The sequence below is a fragment of the Hemicordylus capensis genome, chromosome 2 (assembly GCF_027244095.1).
Source record: "Hemicordylus capensis ecotype Gifberg chromosome 2, rHemCap1.1.pri, whole genome shotgun sequence".
Lineage (NCBI taxonomy): Eukaryota > Metazoa > Chordata > Lepidosauria > Squamata > Cordylidae > Hemicordylus > Hemicordylus capensis.
Window position 1 is genome coordinate 246,926,246 of NC_069658.1, and position 21,730 is coordinate 246,947,975.

At 44.4% G+C, this 21,730-nt stretch overlaps 1 protein-coding gene across 1 annotated transcript in view; it reads right to left on the minus strand.

The window, feature by feature from the left end:
- The window catches only part of LOC128343925 (uncharacterized), a 63,268-nt gene that overhangs the window by 37,212 nt on the left and 4,326 nt on the right, over nucleotides 1–21,730 (minus strand). The window contains exons 2-10 of the mRNA XM_053293357.1: nucleotides 19,552–19,976; nucleotides 17,117–17,318; nucleotides 15,358–15,526; nucleotides 12,973–13,400; nucleotides 10,877–11,006; nucleotides 10,315–10,467; nucleotides 7,133–9,586; nucleotides 4,769–4,845; nucleotides 3,995–4,063 (exon numbers count right to left, since the gene is read on the minus strand). Coding sequence (XP_053149332.1) covers nucleotides 3,995–4,063; nucleotides 4,769–4,845; nucleotides 7,133–9,586; nucleotides 10,315–10,467; nucleotides 10,877–11,006; nucleotides 12,973–13,400; nucleotides 15,358–15,526; nucleotides 17,117–17,318; nucleotides 19,552–19,622 — 3,753 coding nt within the window. The 5' untranslated portion in view covers nucleotides 19,623–19,976. The remainder of the gene's footprint in view (nucleotides 1–3,994; nucleotides 4,064–4,768; nucleotides 4,846–7,132; nucleotides 9,587–10,314; nucleotides 10,468–10,876; nucleotides 11,007–12,972; nucleotides 13,401–15,357; nucleotides 15,527–17,116; nucleotides 17,319–19,551; nucleotides 19,977–21,730) is intronic.

Genomic DNA, 21,730 nt, shown 5'->3' on the forward strand with positions numbered 1-21,730 from the left:
ATTGTAATTTTGATTGTCTGGTGGCCTATGGCTAAATACATGACCGACATATAGTCTCTGTTCTTAACTGTTGATTGATTTTAATTGTGTTTTCATGTAAACTGCCCTGAACCATTTTTGGAAGGGCAGTATAGAAATTGAATAAATAAATAAAATAAATAAAAATTTAACTGCTCCATATACAGTGGAACAGAAAAACCAGGACATGGATGAATACAAGCAAGGAACACACTACAAGTTAGCCAGTATGCAGACAGCATAATTTTATTAGTTAGCAACCCAAAATAATCTCTTACTGATATACAAAAATAACTAGAAGCATTTAGAACTGCGTCTGGGTTTGGAGGACATTGCTAACAAAAGCGGAAATTGTAAATGTTGATCAAAATGAATGCTAGGAAATTATTATATAAGTGGCTACAGTCAAACTGAAAAGAACCGACAGGTGATGGTGATAGTTGTGGCTTCACAGAAACAAACTAAATCAAATTTAACTCCCGGATTTTCCCCCAACTTGGGTTTAGAGTTTAATTGGCCCGGCTGCACAAAGAGCCTCTTTTAAAAGTGTCCCTGCCCATCTGAGATAAAGCAGGATGGAGTCCCAGTTCTGGAAGTTTCTATGCAAAGGAAGCTTACGCAGCATTGTTCTGCTGGTTTCTGGTGGGGGAGCTATGTATCGTTTATACATTATTATATGTTGCCTTTCTTCTAAGGCAGGGGGGTTCTCAAACCTGGGTCCCTAGATTTGTAAGACTATGAATCCCAAATCCCATTATGGGATTTGTAATCCAATGTCAACTAGGAGCCCAAGCTTGAAAAACTCTATTCCAAGGAACTTGGGATACTGCAGCTCCCCCTCCCCCCCGCCCGCCCCATTTCATCATCACAACCACCTTCACAACAAGGAAGGTTAAAGCTTAAGAGATGGTGATGGCACCCAGCCAAAACCAGCTCTATACTGGTTTTATTATTTTAAAATTACGTTTTTCAAATGATGCATTTTTTCTACTGATGCCTGCATTTCTTTATTGTGCTGTTACATATTGTGATTTATTTGTTTTTTAGAGATGTTATTGCTTTTCTTTAAAAAAACAACAACCCCTCATTCTTAACTGCAAACTGCTCAGGTAGACTGTTCACTTATAGGGGCTAAAGGAAACACATATGTATAAATGCATGAAGATGAATCTTCAGATGAGCTTCTGCTTTCAAACAAATGGACAATCCTGACTGTGGCACCTGCATAGAAATAGAAAGAATGTCAAAAACAATTAATTTCATAGGGATTTAAAGGGGGGGGAATCTTGTGCTGGTAACATTTAGCTGAAATACGGGTAAAAAGACACAGGTGAGTTGCCTCTCTCTAACCCAGCTTTATAGGGATGGGTTGAAGCTCGGTGGTAGAGCTACACTGGTTGCTGTTAAGTTTCCGGGCTAAATACAAGGTGCTGTTTATAACCTAAAGCCCTAAACGGCTTGGGCCCTGGGTATTGAAGAGAACGCCTTCTTCGTCATGAACCCCACCGCCTACTGAGATCATCAAGAGAGGTCCATCTGCAGTTGCCACCGGCTCGTCTGGTGGCTACTTGGGGACGGGCCTTCTTAGTTGTTGCCCCAATCCTTTGGAACACACTCCCTGCTGAAATAAGAGCCTCCCCATTTCTGACAATTTTTAAAAAAATCTGTAAAGGCACATTTGTTCACCCAGGCTTTTAATTAAATACTGTTTTAATAGTTTTAACATTGTTTTAAAATATTGTTTTAAGATTTTAAATTGTTGATAATGTTTTAGCTTTTTGTTGTCATTTATTTTAACCTATGTTTTAATTTCTCTGTTGTCATTTCTCAGTTTTAATTAATGTTTTAACTTTTCTGTTTTTTGTTATAAACCGCCCAAGAGATCTACGTTTTGGGCGGTATAAAAATATGTTAAATAAATAAATAAATAAAATTAAAAAATTAAATAGAGCATCTGCTTTGCATGCAGAACGTCCCAGGTTCAATCCCTGGCACATCTTCAGATAGGACTGAGAAGAATTCCTGCTTGAAGCCCTGAAGAGCCACTGCCAATCAGAGTACACAGTACTGAACTAGATGGACCAAGGGTCTGACTTGGTATAAGGCAGCTTTCTATGTTCCTATTTTGATGCAACATAGGGAAGGAGTATGGTTCAATTTAATTCATATGTAAACACAGAAAGCTGCCTTATACCGAGGCAGACCCTTTGTCCAGCTAGTTCACTACTGTGTACTCTGACTGGCAGTGGCTCTTTCCGGTAGATCTTTCTAGCTCTGCAATCTAAGTTAAATGGACATAGCAAAGGGTGTCTTCAGACAGAGAAACACCTTGAAAATGGAAGTTTTCAAAGTTTCAAAATCAAGTCTTGCGAGAACAACTTGATTCTTATCGCAGACTGGCAGCAAGTGGCCAGCAGATGGCGCTGTGAAATTGCACGATACCCAATGCCACCATCTGAATAGTCAGTGGAAACAAGTTGTTCTAGTAAGAACTAATTCTGTCTACTTTCCTTTCACCTTTTCTAAAACTGGACTGAATTTGGTTCAAATCGAAGACCACAAGTTAGATCTCTTGTGCCTCAAATGTTCACACGTCTGCCATCTTGGATTGGGGTGGATGACGTCATCACAAACTACACCACTGAGGTGTCTCGGTGTGTCACTCACTACAAATGTACCTAATTTGGGTCAAATTGGTTAAGTGGTTCACAAGCGACTCGAGCGTTCCCGCATCCTCCATCTTGGATTGGGGTAGACAACATCATCACAAACTATGCCATTGAGGTTTCCCTATGCGCCTCTACAGCTATAGCAAATTTGGTTCAACTCGGTTAGGCAGTTCACAGCCTACTTGGAGATGCTGCCAGCGATTGAACCTGGGACCTTCTGCATGCAAAGCAGGTGCTTTCTTACCAAGCTATCGATGAATATATGACGCTGCCTTTTACTGAGTCAGGCCCTTGGTCCATCTAGCTCAGTATTGCCTACACTGACTGGCAGCAGCTCTCCAGGGTAATGAAGAGGGATCTTTCCAGCCCTAGTGATTTGGAACACAGCATTAGATTAGTTAGAATAACTGCCCCAATGTATCCCAGTGTAGTATCCCTCCTAGCAGCTGTTGCTGGTTTCTCCTTGGGTGTTTTTTTTGCAAATCCCTGGGCTGGTAAGGCAGGGTATGGCAAATTGCTTTATCTGAAAAACATACTCAAAGACGACTAGTTAATGATCTGGAAAAAGACAACCAGCTCATGGTAACATATCATCCTTTCATTCAATAGGCAAAAAAAGGCATCCAATAATAGCTTTTCCGTCCACTGTTCAGATAAACCTAAGGGAAGATATTCTTTCATAACTGAGATGTGTGAAATCATTCTTTTCTCCTCTTTATCAGAGTTACCTGTCAGAAAGGCATATCTAAACTTGCTACCTATTGTATACTTTTTACTTATTAGGATTGTTATACTGGTCTGGGTTTTTTTGTTTATTGATTCACTAATGAACCACTCATAAGAATGGAAAATACATTTCTGTGCTATTTAGTTTTGTGTAAGAAAATCAGTAAGAATAGTTTTAAAAATTATTTAATTTCTTTTGATTTAAATCCTGTCAAATCCTTTTGAGACAGCAAACCGTCTTCTGATTCCTTTTCTTACGTAAATCACTCTGGAAACATTATTGTTGAAAAATAGTATATATAAACATTCCTAATAATAATCCACCAAGATAATGGATGTGAAGCAGCCTGAACTTTCACAAATGCTATACACATACTAATTCTTTGAAAACCTTCTCAGTTGTGTTTTGGCTTCCCCCAGAACTGTTTTTTAATCTGGCTGTTAAGCAAACCCACCCTATACAACTAAAACTTCACATCACTTGTTACATTTATAAGAGATCTGGAATCCTGGAGAAAGCAACACGGATCACAGGTACTCTTTTAAAGGAATGTAAAGAGGGTCATCTTACCCAAGTTTTAATTCTCCAATACGACTGATTCAGGTCTACTCGACAGCTCCAAAATAAATAAGTTGCCATCCACATTCATCTGCAATGAGAAAAATCAGGGTTAAGGAACCTTATTGTGTATTGGTCAGGAAACCAAAGCAGATTAGCAACTTCTACCTCATTCTACCATTAAGCAAATCAGCTAAGACACCTTCTGTTCTGCATAAAGGAACTGGAAGAAAGACATCGCTCTTCACACCAGGAAAACATAGAACAATAAACAGATAGTGCATTTTGCAAACTCTTCCATGGAAGTTTTCCAGCCCCAGATCTGACAGGACATATGAAAGACGTGGATATATGATATGAAATAAAAGATTGTGAGCCCATAGGGGGCAGAACTTTTTTTTTTTAAAGTGCTGCAAGCAAGTCTATAAGAAAAAGCGATATACATCAAATAGATATATAAATGAACATCCGCTCTGGGTTTCACAGCCCAAATCTACGCATGCCTATGAGGAATCAAGTCCTAATTATCTCAAAGGGGTAGACCCCCCCCCACAGGAAGAATGTATAGGACCACAGTCCCGAACACATCTCCTTACATCACAACCACCACCACCAAATTCCCAAATCCAAAACAGGATCAGATGTCCTTCCAGATACTGGAAGTCAAGCTGGAACAGACAAAGAAATGTAATCAAAAGCACAATGTAGCAAAGTTTGGTATTTCATTACAGAGAGAGAAAGCAAGCATGTTAAAATTTCTCTAGGAAAAGTAAACACAGAGGGGTTTCTTCCTTACCACAGTGGTGCTTATTTCTTCCACACAGGGCTCTGTGATTTCAGTGACTTCAGCAACCTCGGCAACAAAAGCTGTAACTGAGAAGATAATTTGGTCTATTATTTCAGACCTTTTGGCCAAGCTACACATGGCACTAAATGTACAGGAACATCAGAAGCGGCCTTACAGCAAGTCAGATCATTGGTCTATCTAGCTCAGTGTTGTCTACACAAGCGCTGCACAACTTCGGCCCACCAACTGTTATTGGACTACAACTCTCATCATCCCCAGCCGCAGTAGGCAGACCAGGAGTGTGCTGCTGAGCCTGTCAGTCAGGCCGATGGAGGGGTGGGCTGAGCCTGAACATCTAGCCAGCCACGCACATGGGGAGGAGGGATGGGGTCAGGTCAGGGGAATGCTGTGGAGCCCTGGCCGTGAGGCTCCACGGGACAGGGGGAGAAAAGAAGCCACAGCCTCAAGTGAGGTTTTTTTGTTTCTTACCTGATTTGAGGGGCAGATTCACTTAGCTTGTATTTAAGAACATAAGAAAAGCCCTGCTGGATCTATCTAGGCCTATCTAGTCCAGTATCCTGTTTCACACGGTGGCCCACAAGATGCCTCTGAGAAGCCCATAGGCTTCTCAGGGTTTGCCCTCTCTCCTGCTGCTGCTCCCCTGCAACTGGGGTTTAGAGGCATCTTGCCTCTGAGGCTGGAGGTGGCCCATAGGCACCAGACTAGTAGCTGTGGATAGACCTCTCCTCCATGAAGGGCCAGCGTGGTGTAGTGGTTAGAGTGCTGGACTAGGACTGGGGAGACCCGAGTTCAAATCCCCATTCAGCCACGATACTAGCTGGGTGACTCTGGCCCAGTCACTTCTCTCTCAGCCTAACCTACTACTTCACAGGGTTGTTGTGAAAGAGAAACTCAAGTATGTAGTACACCGCTCTGGGCTCCTTGGAGGAAGAGCGGGATATAAATGTAATAATAATAATAATAATAATAAAAATGAAGTTATCCAAACCCCTCTTAAAGTCACCCAGGCTGCTGGCTGTCACCTCACCTTGTGGCAGAGAATTCCACAAGTTGATTGTGTTGTGAATCCGTCCCCCACCCACAACTTTCTCCACACCATATATGATTTTATAGACTTTTCATGTCTTTCCTCAGTCACCTCTTTTCCAAACTAAAAAGCTCCAGATGCTATAGCTTTGCCTCCTAAGGAAGGTGCTCCAGGCCCCTGATCATCTTGGTTGCCCTCTATTGCACCTTTCCCAGTTCTATAATGTCCTTCTTAAGAGATGGTGATCAGAACTGCACGCAGTACTCCAAGAGTAGTCGCACCATAGTTTTGTATAAGGGTATAAAATCTATTTCCCACCAATTTTGGAAAGATTTGCTTCGGGGGTGGGTGAGTCCCAATTCTTGGCTGCTTATATGGGGTTACCAGAGCTGCAGCTTTTTGGGATAGAAGGGGTATAGCTACGTTAAAACGTTAAGAGAGGAGAGCTGGTCTTGTGGTAGCAAGCATGACTTGCCCCCTTAGCTAAGCAGGGTTCACCTTGGTTGCATATGAATGGGAGACCTGATGTGTGAGCACTGCAAGATATTCCCCTCAGGGGATGGAGCCACTCTGGGAAGAGCAGAAGATTTCAAGTTCCCTCTCTGGCTTCTCCAAATAGGGCTGAAATTCAGGCCTGCAACCTTGGAGAAGCCGCTGCCAGTCTGTGTTGACAATACTGAGCTAGACAGAACAATGGTCTGACTCAGTATACAGCAGCTTCCTATGTTCCTAACCCCTGTCCCATGAGAAATAAGGACTGCAGCAGAGGGAAATGGTTAAAGCTTCCCTCCACCCTGCCTCAGTCCTGATCCAGGTTTTAAACTCCTGGCACAGATTTCTAAGGTAGTGGTTGGGGAACCAAGCATAGCAACAGAGGAGGCTGCCTTGTACTGAATCAGAACATTGGTCTGTCTAGTGCAGCACTGTCTACACCAGGGATTCTCAACATGTGGGTCCCCAGATTAATTGGACTTCAACTCCCATAATTCCCAACCAATTGCCACTGGGGCTGGGGATTATGGGAGTTGAAGTCCAACAACAGCTGGGGACCCACACGTTGAGAAACCCTGGTCTACACTGACTGGCAGTGGCTCTCCAAGGCTTCAGGTAGGAGTCTCTCTCCCAGCCCTAACTGCTGATGCCAGAGATTCAACCTAGGACTTTGTGCATGCAAAGCAGATGTTCTGCTGCTGAGCTACAGACCCATCATTGATGCAATTTTTAAAAGGGACCATCCTGAGTGAATTCTAGCATGTTTACAAATCCCACGGACACCTGGGGATCTCTTCTCATGGCTTTTCCATCACATGCATACCACTTCTCACCTGTGTGCGTTGCTTCATGCCTTGTAAGCTGGGCACGCCTGTTGAACGTTTTCTGGCACTGGGAGCATTCGTATGGTTTCTCTCCCGTATGGGTTTTCTGGTGTAGACGGAGGGACACTTTCAGTTTGAAGCTTTTCCCGCAATCCGTGCACATGTATGGGTTCTCTCTGCTGTGGGTGGCCTTGTGAGCTATCAGGGAAACTTTCTGATTAAAGCTTTTCCCACACTCGGAGCACTCAAACGGTTTCTCACCCGTGTGGATTCTCTTGTGCCTGGCCAGGTTGCTTTTATTATGGAAGCTTTTCCCACACTCAGTACACAAAAATGCTTTCTCTCCAGTGTGGACTCTCTGGTGCGTATTGAGGGATGCTTGCTGACTGAAGCTTTTCCCACACTGTGGGCACTTAAAGGGCTTCTCTCCCGTGTGGGTTCTCCGGTGAACAATAAGGTGACAATTTGAATGAAAGCTTTTGCCACAATCCAAGCATACGTGGGATTTCTCTTTGCCCTCCATGCTTTTCTTGGGGCCTTCCGGAGGTTTCTCTCCCCTGTGCATTCTCATATGCGCGCGGAGATGTCTTTTCCGTTTCAATCTTTTTCCGCACTCAGGACATACAAATGGCTTCTCTCTGCTATGACTCGCCTCATGTTCAACAAGGGTTACTTTCTGAATAAATCTTTTCCCACAAGTCGAGCAGGCATACGGTTTCTCTCCTGTGTGAATCCGCGTGTGCCGAATCAGGTTGCTTTGATTCGAGAAACTTCGCCCACACTCAGTGCATAGATATCTTTTCTCTCCTGTGTGGACTCTCTTGTGCTTTTCGAGGGCTGGCTTCTGAATGAAGCTCTTTCCACACTCGGAGCATTGATAAGGCTTCTCTCCCGTGTGGGTTCTCTTGTGGATGATCAGGGAGGGCCTCCGCATGAAGCTTTTCCCACACTCGGTGCATTTATAGGGCTTCTCCCCTGTGTGGGCTCTCAGGTGCAAAATAAAGCTCCGTCTCCAACGGAAGCTTTTGCCACACTCAGTGCATACGTAGACATTCTCTCCTGTATGGATTCTCTCATGTGTGGCCCTTCTGTGGGCAATAAAGTTGTGCCTGTACCGGAAGTTTTTCCCGCACTCGGAGCATTCGTAGGGCCTCTCTCCGGTGTGGATTCTCTCATGCAAGAGAAGGCGATGTTTCCAATGGAACTCCTTGCCACAGTGCGAGCATTTATGGGGCTTCTGTCCTGCATGACGTTTCTCATGTGTGGTCAAGGAGCATTTGGTAGCAAAGCATTTGCCACAGTCAGGGCAGAGATAGGGTTTCTCTCCCGTGTGGGTATTTTTGTGTACGACGAGGGCCGCCTTCCCATTGTAGCGCTTGCCACACTCGGAGCATTCATAGGGTCTCTCTTCTGTGTGCATTCTCTGATGCTCCAGAAGAGAATATTTAAAAATGAAGGTTTTGCTGCAGTGCGGACATGCGTGTGGCCTCTCTCGCGAATGAGCTCTTACCCTGTGGGCCTTAAGGTATTTCTCAAGAGTGAAGCTCTGGTCACAATCCGAACATTTGTACATTTTTGCTGCTGTGTGGATTCGCTTGTGTATTGTAAGACACATTTTCTGATTGAAACTTTTCCCACACACGGGACACACGTATGTCTCTCCTGCGTGAGTTTTCTGGTGGACAGCGAGGGAGTTTTTCAACCGATAGCTTTTCCCACACTCAGGGCACACATATGGTTTATCTCCGGTGTGGGTCGTCTGATGCGAGATGAGGGATGCTTCCTGATCAAAGGATTTCCCACAGTCTGGGCAGCGATAGGGTCTCTCTCCTGTGTGGGATCTCTCGTGGACAATCAGGCAGGATTTCTTGTTGAACCTTTTCCCACAGGTGGTGCACCCATATCGCTTTCCTCCAGTGTGTGATCTCCAGTGTTCAATGAGGTGCGATTTATGACTGAAGCTTTTCCCACATTTGTTGCACCCATACGGCTTCTCTCCATTATGAGATCTCTGGTGGATAAGGAGATGCAGTTTCTTATTGAAGCTTTTCCCACATTCGGAGCAGCTGTATGGCTTCGCTCCAGTATGAGTTCTCTCATGTAGAAAAAGGGACTGTTTGCGGGAGAAGCTTTTCCCACACTCGGAGCATTTGTGCAGATTCTTCCCCGGATGCATTCTCCTGTGATTTATGAGGAAGGCCTCCTCATGGAAACATTCCCCACAATAGCTGCATTTGTATGGCTTTTCACTAGCAGGCGTTTTCAGATCTGTACAGGAGTTAGTGTTCACACAGTCAGTGGTTTGCTCTTCATTTGCCTTTGGATCGTTTTCCTGGGGTCTTCCCACTTCCTGAGAACTTTCAGGGTTTTCTTCCATTTCAGACTGTCCCAGTGATATTCCAGCACCCACCTCTTCCAGCTGACAGTTCTCATCTTCGTTCTCCTGGACTTGGTTGTTCTCTGCTGAATTTAAAAAAAAAACCACATTAAAAAGGAAACATTTGGGCATCACATGCAACTCTGGTTTATTTTGTATAATGATTTAGTTTATACATCTGAATTCTCTGCAATGAGATGCAGGGATGGCCACCAGACTGGATGGCTTTAAAAGGGGCTTAGACAAATTCACAGAAGCCAGGTCTTATCAACGGCTACTAGTCTTGATGGTTGTAGCCTACCTCCAGGTTCAGAGGCTGGAGGCCTCTGAATGCCAGATGCAGGGGAGCAACAGCAGGAAAAGGGGCATACTGTAATCTACTTGTGGGCTTCCCAAAGGCACCTGGCTAGCTACTGTGAGAAACAGGACACTGTACTAGAGCCTGATCCAGAAAGGTTCTTTTTATGTAATCCGTGCCAGTCAACAAACTGTGATTTATTGCAGGCAGGCAAACCATGATCTGATCCCAAGGTTTGAAGCTGGTTGGTTTGTTCCAGAGAGAAAAAAAAGAGAGGGAAAATAAAAGCAACTGTGGGCCCTTAAAGAGAGAGAGATTAAAAAAGGCATGGCCATAGCTCCACTAAACCAGCCAATGGGATTTGAAGCATTGGAGAGAAGGGAGTGAGAAGCAGGCTCAAATGCTTGGAGAGCTACTTCAGATAAGCCCAGAAGCTAGCAATAGTTTCCAAGACACCTAATGTCCACCCCTGTCTTAGACACTAAATGGCCCCATGATGAATTTTTAAGCGACTACCTGGCAGTTCCATCTGCCTCTCCGCTGCTTCATTTCCCGCCTGCATCTTTGTTCCATCCAGATTCCCAGAGTTCTCTCCTGCTTCGTCCCCTTTGCTTCCTTCCGGCAAGACTCCACATGGCTCTGCCGCGTTGTCCTCCCACACATCGTCGACTGGAACCACCAAAGAAAGAGAAGAAAGAGAAATGAAGTCTCAAATCAAAATTCACTGCTGTGGAGAACGTCAGAGTAGGGAAGTGGCTCTTCTCCCTGCATTCAATATATGAATATTATTCTTATTTCTAGAGGGTGTAGATTAGCTGATCGCCCTTCGCCCCATGAACTGGAGGGGAGGCAGCACCAGTGTAAGCATGGTGGTGGCGGGGAGAACCTCTTGCAGGTACCGTTGCGCTCGATACTGTAACAGGCCCTTTTAGAACTATGGAGGAGGAGTGCGGACACATGCTTCTCAACTCACAGGATACACCTTGTCTATTGCTGCGCGGAGGGCGGTTCATCCAACCTGCCCATTAATGTGCAACTGCAGGAGCATCCATTTAACAGAAGTGAAAAGAATCCGTACCCTGCAAGACGGCATTGCTGCCCGCCTTGGTGGTGGTGATCTCCCTGCACCGTAGAATAGGCTGGGTGTCTGATGGAACCTCCGCTACTTCCAAGATGTTAGCCACCACCTCTGCCAATGGCCTCTGCAGCTGAAACAGGAGAGAGGGTGAAGGGACCACAGAGAGATAAGTGTCAGAAGGGTAGTAATACAGACAGCTGCAGTACAATGCTTTTGATGGGGAGATATATGTACCTGCTGATAATGTATATTTTATCTCAACTTGGGCTTTTCCTCTCCCAAGCAAAATGAACGCCTGTGGTATCAGGCTATGCTAACCCAAAGATAGTTCAGACAAGCAAAATGAAGAAATGGGATGCGTTGCTCCTCTAATATATCTTTATTGCCAGTTATCGAAAATCAAAGCTCAAACATTGACATGATTTCAAGGCACATAACTCCATGAGAGGTTTTCAGCTCCACAGAAGTAGCAACAGCTGCGAAACTGTAGCAACAAAACCCCCTGCAAGCTTGGCAAAGAGGCACCTTTTAAGGTGGTGATTCTCTTTATTTAGCAGGTGGAGAGTAACTGGCCCTATCCACCCCCAGCGCAATACCTCCAGTGACTGCTGCTGGTGTCTATCTTATGTTTCTTTTTAGACTGTGAGCCCTTTAGGGACAGGGAGCCATCTTATTTATTTATTATTTCTCTGTGTAAACTGCCTTGAGCCATTTTTGGAAGGGTGGTATAGAAATCGGATAGATAGATAGATAGATAAAACAAACAAACAAAAAGACAAAAACCAAAAGATGTTCAGGATGCAAGAAAAAACAAGCTAAAAATTACAAAGCTGTTCCACTCTCTCTCAGTTGACATTTGCAGCACATTTGACCTCTGCGTCCCAGATATCTCCAAACTACTTCAGTCTTCACTCTAGCTCTTTCCCTTCTGCCCTGACACACAGTTTCAGGCCTCAGTCAAAGGATTTAATTCTCACTCTCCTTCCAATTCAAAATAAAAAGTGCCAATGATCTAATTGTTTTGACTGGAAGGAAGAAGTGAAGGCCATGCATAGAGTGCAAAACAACTTTAATCATTTGGGAGTAAACACCCACCAATTCCACCTCAAAAAGCGATGTGTCCCATAACAAGACAGGGGTGTTGACCCTGTCCTGCCAAATCTGCAGGCAGGCTTGCTGCAATCAAAGGATGACTCCAAGAAGCAGCAAGGGATAGTAGGTATTTCTCCCAAAACATTTCTCACTCCCCCATCCATCAGACTGAACTTTACAGCAAAGTGTCTGACAATAGTCATAATATGTTATGGTCCTATAGCTTGAATTAATTATTTTTAAAAGGCTTCCACTGTTTAAAGAAGCCTCATAAATATTTGTCGTATTCACCCACTCCTTTACCCCACAATCAGCAGCAGAAGCCACGGCAGCCAGGTAGGTAGTAGACTCATTCATTACCTCTATTACATTAATCACTCTTTCTTGGCCCTGCCTGCAGATGCCAGAGATTGAACATGGGACATTCTGCATGCTACAGCTCTGGTCCCATCCAAATTCAGGTGTAATAGGAAAATGCAATGTACAAGAACATAAAAGCCCCGCTGGATCAGGCCAAAGTCCAAAGCCTAGCATCTCAAGTCATGCAGTGGTCAGCTAGGTTAATCTGGGTAGTCCACAAGTGGGGGAAGGCCCCTCCTGTTGGTCTTCCCTATCACCTGGTGCTCAAGGGCATGCCCCCTCTGATCATGATGGAAGAATACAGCGACCAAGGCTCATAATCACTGATAGCCCTATTCTTCATGAATCTGATCCCTTTTAAAAACTGTCTAGATTCGTGGCCATCACCACATCTGGTGGCATCAAATTCTATAGCTTAACTACATGGTGTGTAAAGAAGTACTTCCTTTTGCCTGTCCTGAATCTCCCAGCACTTAGCTTCAATGCATGACCTCGGATTTCGATATATTGGGGCGGGGGGGCTTCACTTGATCCACCCCACAATCTTAATTCAGCAAGGCTCAAAGAAGCATGTAAAACAGTGATTTAAGATGAGAAGGTGTTCGTTCCAGTGCATTGAGAGGATCTAAAGGAAATGGCCCCACCTCTTCCTCTTGCTGACACTGAAGGAAATCCTCTGCCAGGGTCACCGCATGGTCACAGTTGTTTGGTCCCTCCTCCCTGACGTAGTCCTGCATCTCCGGGGGCAAGATAGCCAGGAACTGCTCCAGGATTACCAGCTCTAGCATCTGCAACTTGGTATATCGGCTGGGTTTGAGCCACTGGTGGCAAAGGTCCCAAAGCCGGCTGCAAACCTCTCGGGGCCCCTTGGCCTCCTGGTAGCAGAATTTTCGAAAACGTTGGCACTGTACATCCAAGTTGACGAGGGGCTCTTCCGGGACGGCCTGCTTCGTTCTTTCCCTGCATTCTCTCCGAGGCCTAACCTGGAGGAGATGGGGGCCTTTCACTGCTTCCGGGTCTGTTGGGGCTTTTTCTTGTGAAGACACCTTCCAGAGTTCCAGGGCTGAAGTGGCTGAAGGGAAAGGAGGACAAAGCGAGAGGAATCATCCGTGCAGGGTGGGGATAGAAGACTCTCCACACAAAAGCAAGAACTCCATATGTACAAGCTACATGGTTAGACGTCCCTGATACTATTCCTTTGCCGGCAATTCATACTCATTTCTCTCTTGGATAATCCCCAAATAGCGGGGATTCTGCGGTCACCCTTATATCATTCGAACAAGCCTCAGTCAAACTATTTTGGAATTGGTGCTTTTTTGTAACTGTCTTTACAAAACGTTTTCAACACATTTAACATATTTATCCTCCAGGTTATGTACTTAACGCAAAATAATTCATTTTCAAATTATATAACTGAATAATTAAAGAAAAAAGGGACTTAAGAACAAGCTAGTGTCTTCAATTTGTCTCAAATCATTTACCTACCTTCAACCAGAGAATTGAATTTTTTTCTGGAAAAACTTCTGGAAAATTGTTGTATGCAATTTCCCACAATGTTTGTATAAAAACTGCCTAATTTCCCCCTCATGAAATATTACAATGCAAATTTTATTGATGCCAAATAGGATTGCAATCTATTTAGGGTATGTTTTTTAATCTATATATTTAATTTTAAAAATCTACCATATTACCCTCCTGTTTACAAATCAGTAAAACCTACATACACACTCGCACTCCTCCTAAGAATAATTGCCTGAAAATCATTTTTGGCAACTTTGAAATTGCCAGGCTTGCCTCATATTACATGGGTATCCATTCACTGTTACTAATGGATTTTATGCAACAGTGAATTTTTAGGAATGGAACATTGTCCATGAAAAAATAAAATATGGGGATTCCCCCCCCCCACCCCGAAAATATTGTTTTGGAAATTTTTCTCTGGAAAATTTCAAAATTTCAAAAGGTTCTTCTTGCCTCCCCTACCACCCCTTTCCAATTTAACATATTTCTGCATAATTAATATAAGGATATTCCCTTATATTTCTCCGGTGCCATCTTGGACATCGCCCCCCACCACTGCCTCAATATTCCAGGCATGACAATTTGCATCCAGATCCCTAAATGTGAGCTTTTGTAGTTGTCCTCTGTGTTCATGTACCTGTGATGTCATTTTGTGTATAACTAACATGTCCCGTAGCTTTTCCCACCATTCAATCTCTCATTGGGAGTTGCTTCCTCTCCTATATTTATATGCTCACATTACCCTGCTAACTGGGCAAAGAGGCATCTTTCAAAGTGTCAACTCTCCTGTATTTAGCAGGGGAGAGCAATTGTCCCTGTTCAGCACCAGCACAGCTCCCTTCCAGTGGCTGTTGCTGATGTCTACCCTGTGTTTATTTTTAGATTGTGAGCCCTTTGGGGACAAGGTACCATTTTCTTATAATTTTGCTATGTATACTGCTTTGAAAACTTTTTTTGTTGAGAAGGGGAATAAAAAATGCTTAATAATTATTATTAATAATAATACAATCTATAAATATATTTCTCTAAGGCATACCCGTCACTAATCCCATGTGTGGCAGCTCTCGCGAGAGTTCACAAGTGAGCTGCCGGCAGGGGGAGGGAAAGTGGTAGTGCCGGAGAGGCTTGCGGGCGGGTGAAAATAGCAGTGGTGGCCAAGAAAACAGCGGCGGCGGCCAGAAGGAGAAAATGAGGGCGGGGGAGGAGAAAACAGCGGTGGCCGACGGGTGGGCAGGTGAGAAAACGGTGGCGGCCAGGTGAGAAAACGGTGGCAACTGTGGGGGGTGGGGAGAACTAGAGGTGCAGATGCTCTGCGCCCGGCCCAGCTAGTTTTTAATAATTGCTGCCATATATGATTTTTTAAAAAGAGAGATCTTTATGGGAGTATGCAGATGATTCTTTTCAATTATATGCAAGAAGTCGAGTTTTGGGTTCATCTCTACTGGGAGTTCTCTAGTTTCTTCACATTTTCTTAAAATCATTTTGACTTTGGAGCTTGTGAAGCTTACCTGGGCTTGCTGGAGCAGAGTAGGAATGTTCCAGGATTATAATGCCGCTCTTGGAAGATGATGCTTCTACATCACTATCAGTGATCTCCAATGCAATGCTTGGTTCAGGATCGGGAGACTTGTGACGGACAAGGAGCCGTCTCTTCCTAGGGATTCTCTTTTTAGCAAGCTACAAGAGGAAGTAAAAATATGACAGCTTGGTTCTACTCAGCAAACTTTTAAAAACTAATTTTAGGGTTGGTTAACTGACTGGTGTGTATGTATATCGATAGATAGTATTTATTTATATATATTTAACAGGTCTGATTCTTATACTAACTGGAAAAACAAATTTGTTAATTATTTTTGTGAAACAATAGAGGGTTTCTAGAATTTGGGGTAAACAGCAAAGCGGCCACATTTGCAGATGACACTGAACTATTTAGGGTAGTGAAATCCAGAACAGATTGTGAAGAACTCCAAAAAGATCTCTCCAAACTGGGGGAGTGGAAACAAAATGGCAGATTCGGTTCAGTGTTGGCAAGTGTAAAGTGATGCATATCGGGCAAAGCACCCCGACTTCATATTACACTGATGGGATCTGAGCTGTCAGCGACTGACCAAGAGAGAGATCTTGGGGTCGTGGTGGTCAGGACGCTGAAAGTGACAACTCAGTACACGGCAGCTGTGAAAAGGGCAAATTCCATGCTAGGGATCATTAGGAAGAGAATAGAAAATAAAAATGCTATTTTATAAAAATAGCATGACCTTATACAAATCTATGGTGCCACCACATTTGAGTACTGCCTTTGGTCATTGTGACTGTGGATGATGGGAGTTGTAGCCCAACCACATCTGGCAAGCCCAGGTTGGGAACCTCTGCTCTAGAGGCTGCAATGCTGAGTAGCTCATGCACCACTCAGGATGCTAGCCCTTTATTTAAACATTGAAATGAAAGGCCATCTCGTCTAATGCTGCACACTTGCAGCAATGTGCTCTTGCTTCTGCCACATGGGCGTTCATCTGTGAAGAAGGCAATTTCTGCCAGTCTCCCCTTCCCCCAGAAGTCCTCTGTTCATTTCTGATCTCCTCTTCCCCCAGAAGTGCTGTTCCATATGTCACCTTTGGGGACAGGGCCATAGCTGAGCGGTAGAGCATCTGCTTCGGCAAGAAGAGTCAGTCTTGTGGTAGGGGACGTGAATTGTCCCATTTGCTAAGCAGGGTTCATCCTGGTTTGCATCTGGATGGGTGATTATACATAAGTGCTGTCAGATGTAAGATATTCCCCTTAATGGATAAGGCCATCTGCTTGCATGCAGAAAGTCCCAAGTTCAATCCCTGGCAACTCCAGGTAGGGCCGGGAAAGTCTCCTGCCTGAAACCCTGGAGAGCCGCTGCCACTCAAGGAGACAATACTGAGCTAGATGGTCTGACTCTCCCCAGTCGTCTGCCTCGGTATAAAGCAGCTATGCTCCTATGTTCCACGTGGAATAAGACCCTTGCTGGATCAACCCATGTCTATCTAGTACAGCATCCTGTTTCCCACAGCAGCACACCAGATGCCTTTGGGAAGCCCCAAACCAGGAGATGAAGCCATGCCTCCTCCTCCTGCTGTTGGTCTCCTGCACCCAGTATTCAAAGGTCTCCAGCTTCTGAACCTGGAGGCAGCCTTTAGCCATTGAGACTAGTAGCCATTAATGGACTTGTCTTCCATGAATTTGTCTAGGACCTTATTAAAGAATGACTCCGCTTTCTCTTTTGTTGTTCAGGATGACGTTTACCTTCTTCTGTTGGCCGGGGACACGGAATACAGTGGGAACCGCTCCCGGCTTTAGGTTCTTTCGCCCGGAAACCACGCCTCCCCAAAAATCTGACTCTCTGAAGTGGTCTGAACATATGACATCGTTGTAGGAAGGAGAAAAGTCCTCTCGTCCAATATTTGAAAGCCACTCCTGTAGCAACTCTTCCTTAATCAGAGGGAACCTGGAACCATTGTTTAAACAAACAAACAAATAAATAAAAGGGGCACTCACATAACCAGCTACAAAAGGAATTGATTCTCCGCTTATGCTATCCCAGAAGGGGAGGTAGAAGGGGAGGTCAGAGGAGGCAAGGGGAAAAGGAGAGGTCAGAGGAGGCACGCTAAGAGACCAACAACAAATCTTTATGATGGTCAGTGACCAGTAACCAGAAAAATACAATACTTACTTCCTATGCTAAGAGGCGAACATTCCATGACCCTAATTTGCCTCCCTCAACCAAGTCTAGGGGGACTAGAACAGGGACTGAAAAATCCCAGGCGTCAGGGAGCCATTGAGCCTAGAAACTTAACCGTGGCTCTTAGACTTTGGTATTCAGAAGAAGAGTTGTTTGATAATATCTTTATTTGTCCCATGAAGCCTTGTTTCTGTTCCAAGTGTGTTCCTTCTAAAGGGGATAGAGACGTCCATTTATTGTCCTCCTCCTCAGTGTTGGTTACTAGGACTGGTAATTTTTTCAAGCTTCCAAATGTTTGGGCTAGCCCCTAGTTCCAAAGTAAATTTCTCAAGGCCTGGGCCAGAGGATGCATGCTAGCAGGCTTACATCCCATGAGCATCTTATTTGTTTATTTACGTATTACTAGCTTTAAGTACCCGTTGTTGCTCGGGCTTATGGTATGAATTTCTCTCTGTTATTGCATCCATATCCATTTTGTGGCTATACCCATTCTATATCCATCTGTCTGTGTGAGGTGGCTGTCGGGGTTCCCGGGTACCCTGTGTTACTCATAGGGTCCTAGGCAGTCACTGTGCCAAGTTTGGTCCTGATAGCTCACCCTCATCCCCCAATTTTTTTTTGCGGGGGGGGGGAGAGACTGGAAGAACTCCAAGATTCCCTTCCAACCCTACAATTTTATTATTCTAAGTAAAAAATGCTATAAATGGTAAGGGCTTTGACAACTTTGAAGCTGAGAGTGTCCTTGGGGGGGGGGACACCTAAGTATGGGATAGAGATAGATTAGGATTAGAAAAAGTACTTTTCTTTGATCCAAATCTCTCTCTCTCTCCCTCTCCCTCTCTCTCTCTCTCTCTCTCTCTCACACACACACACACACACACACACACACACACACACACACACCCCAACAGGGAGGTCTGGAGATGCACATTGCTTCCCTCACCCCAGTTTCCCACCCAAACTCTTCCCGACACCGCAAGGAGGAAGAAGTAAATGTCCCCATCTCCACACTTTGCTGTATGCACCACTGAGGACTACTTCTGCATCTTCCTACTCACTTAACCCAGGGGTTTTCAAAGCCGGTATGAAGAAGAGGCTTCTAGTTAGGATAAGCCATTAAAGAGTTACATTTCCGCTTCCCTCCAAAACAGTCTGTTGTACAAAGGGAGGGTTGGTGCACCAAGCTCTTCTGTCTGCATAAATCAGTAACATTTGTGACTGACAACCAGCATGCACCCAGGGGGCTGGTCTATTAAGAAACCTTGACTCCCTATTGGTTGAGTTTAGAGTCCTGACCCTGGACCATGGCCTATTCAAACTTTCAACAAAACCCTCACTGAACATGCTTACATTGTTCAAAGTCCCAGCTCCGATGCTTCCGTCATGCTGACGCTCATACTCTTCACACTTAGGGCGTTTATCTGAAGAGGCCGTAAGCGTGGCTCCAGGCCTTGTGGGAGCAAGCATGAATTGTCCCCTTTACTAAGCAGGGTCTGCCCTGGTTTGCATTGGAATGGGAGACTACATGTGAGCACTGCAGGATATTCCTCTTAAAGGATGGGGCCGCTCTGGGAAGAGCATTTGCATGCCTGCATGCAGAAGGTTCCAAGTTCCCTCCCAGGCATCTCCAAGATAGGGCTGAGAAAGACTCCTACCTGCAACCTTAGAGAAGCCTCTGCCAGTCTGTGTAGACAATACTGAGCTAGATGGACCAATGGTCTGACTCGACAGAAGGTCGCTTCCTATGTTCTGTGATCAACACCCAGTGCTGAGAAAAACTACATTTCCCAGCACGCCCTCACGCTCCATCCCAGTCAGCCTCACTCACTCCGGTTCCCATAGAAGAGCTCCCCTTCCCTGGTGCCAGAAATGAAAAGAATTGCATGGAGATGGCTGTGCTGGGAGTGGCTGCCTCCCCACAGTAGCAGGGAGGGTGCTGCCAATTCATCAGTACTGGAGCATTCAATGCACACCCCCAATAAATCCTCCATGAACTTACCTGTGAAATGTGACATTACTGCCCCGGGAACGGCGGTTATTGCAGCTGGTGACGCAACAAGAACCCGCCATGTCTTCATGCAGACTCCCTCCCTGTGTGCCGATCCTGTGTCACTTCTCTTTGTTAAATCCAATTGTGAAAGGGTACAAGTGAAGAAGCTGGACCCAACCTAAGGCTTCAAAGCCAAGTCTTTCTTCCACTTGATTAGCCTTAGGAATGGTACACTGGTTCCCACAGGAAGTGCGTCACAACTTAAAGATGGTGGTTCTTTCCATGGCACCAGTATCTGTGAGCCTAGGCTTGTCTAGGAATTTGACAGATTACATCTCTTCTTCCTCAACACCTCTCTAGGAATCCGGATTGTGAATTATCTCAAGAAAGGATCTCAAGGGAAAAGGGGATTAGGAGCTTCTTCCAGACAGGCCCTGGGAAAGGGGAAACAAAGAAGGCATTAAACTCAAGATGCTTTTTCTTCCTTGGAGTGTGTATGAAATAACAGGAACATAGGAAACTGCCGCTTGCGGCAGGGGCAGTCTGGGCACCCAGCTTGCAAAAGGTGGAACTTTTTCCTCGCCACCCCTCTCCACAGCCACTGTGGTTGTTGTGGTGCAGCAGCATTTTTTAAAATAAAGGTAAAAGGGGGTACTTTCTCCTCATCCCCACCCCTTGCTGCAGCCACCGCTGCCCACAGAGTGATGTGGCAAAATGTGAGGGGGGTGGAATTCCCAAAAGAATTTGAGGGGTGAAAAATCTGACAGGGGGAAATGAGGAAAAAAGTTTCCTCAAAAAAAAAAAAAAAAAAAAAAACACCTTCAAAAAAATTTGACGGGGGGAAAATTTCCCCAAAATCCACCAGGCTGCCCACAGAGAAGGACAGCAAAACTTCAGGAAAAATTTGCTGCCGTGGGCAAATGCCTAATCTGCCTCTCTGTTAATCCACCAACACTGGTGAGGCATGTTTGTATGCTTATCTCCATTTTGCAGAAGCTAAGAGAATAGTGGAAGAGGTGAGATTTGAATTAGGTGTTCTCAAACTTGGGTCCCCAGATGTTGATGAACTACAGTTTCCATCATCCACAGCCACAGCACTTCTAGTATGACAACAGCTGGGGACCCAAGTCTGAGAACCCCTAATAGGGATTTCCTGGCTCACAGCTTGTGTGGCAGATGAAATTCCTCCAAACTTAGGTAATTTAAAGGACACTGAAATGAACTATGAATGCCACAGGTACTGAAGTAGCAAAGTGGCTAGGAAACTGAGCTATAAATCAGGAAGTCCGTGGTTCGAATTCCATCTCTGCCATGAATTTAGGGAGTGACCTTAGGCAAGCCGCTTGCTTTCAGTCTCCCGCATCTGCAATGGAAGATAATTAAACTGACCTACTCTACAGGGCTGTTATAGGCATTACAAGATAAGTTTGTGCCACGTGTTTAATACTCCAAATCCCTTCCATCATTAGGTTGCCTTAGATCTCCCTTTATTCTCTCATTCTCAGGGGAAGTGGGGCATATTCTCAGCTTTTAAAAACTTGTTTTTAAATTCTTCTGATTATTTAATTGTTGTTTTATGATGTTTTTAATTGTTAATTATTTTTATGCTTTATAATTTTTATTTTTATTATTAATTGATTTTAATGGTGTTTTAATGTAAACCATCCTGAGCCTTTTGGAAGGGCGGTATAAAAGTTTTTTAAATAAATAATAATAATAATAATAATAATAATAATAATAACAACAACAACTCAATGGCAGAGAACCTGTTTTGCATGAAGGCGGCCCCAGATTCAATCCCTGGCATCTCTAGGTATGGCTGGGAAGGATCCCTTTCTTTGAAACCTTCAGAGAGTTCCTGCCCATCAGTGTAGAAAACACAGAGCTAGACAGACTAATGATCTGTCTTGCAAGAATGTATGGAAGAATGTTCCATATGTAATTAGCTCATTACATATGGAAGAATGTTCCATATGTAATGAGCTGTATTGTCATGGATAATGAGATACAACCATACAGAATAATGAGATACAACCATACAGAAACATAAGGTTTCTTTCCTTATTTCATTTGATTCAATTCTGACATAGAAAACTGACAGCCTATTATCTATAAACTCTCTACCTGAAATTCAGGTGTGTTTCAGGAAATGTTTTTAGGATCCAAGTTTGCTTCTGCTTCTCAGACT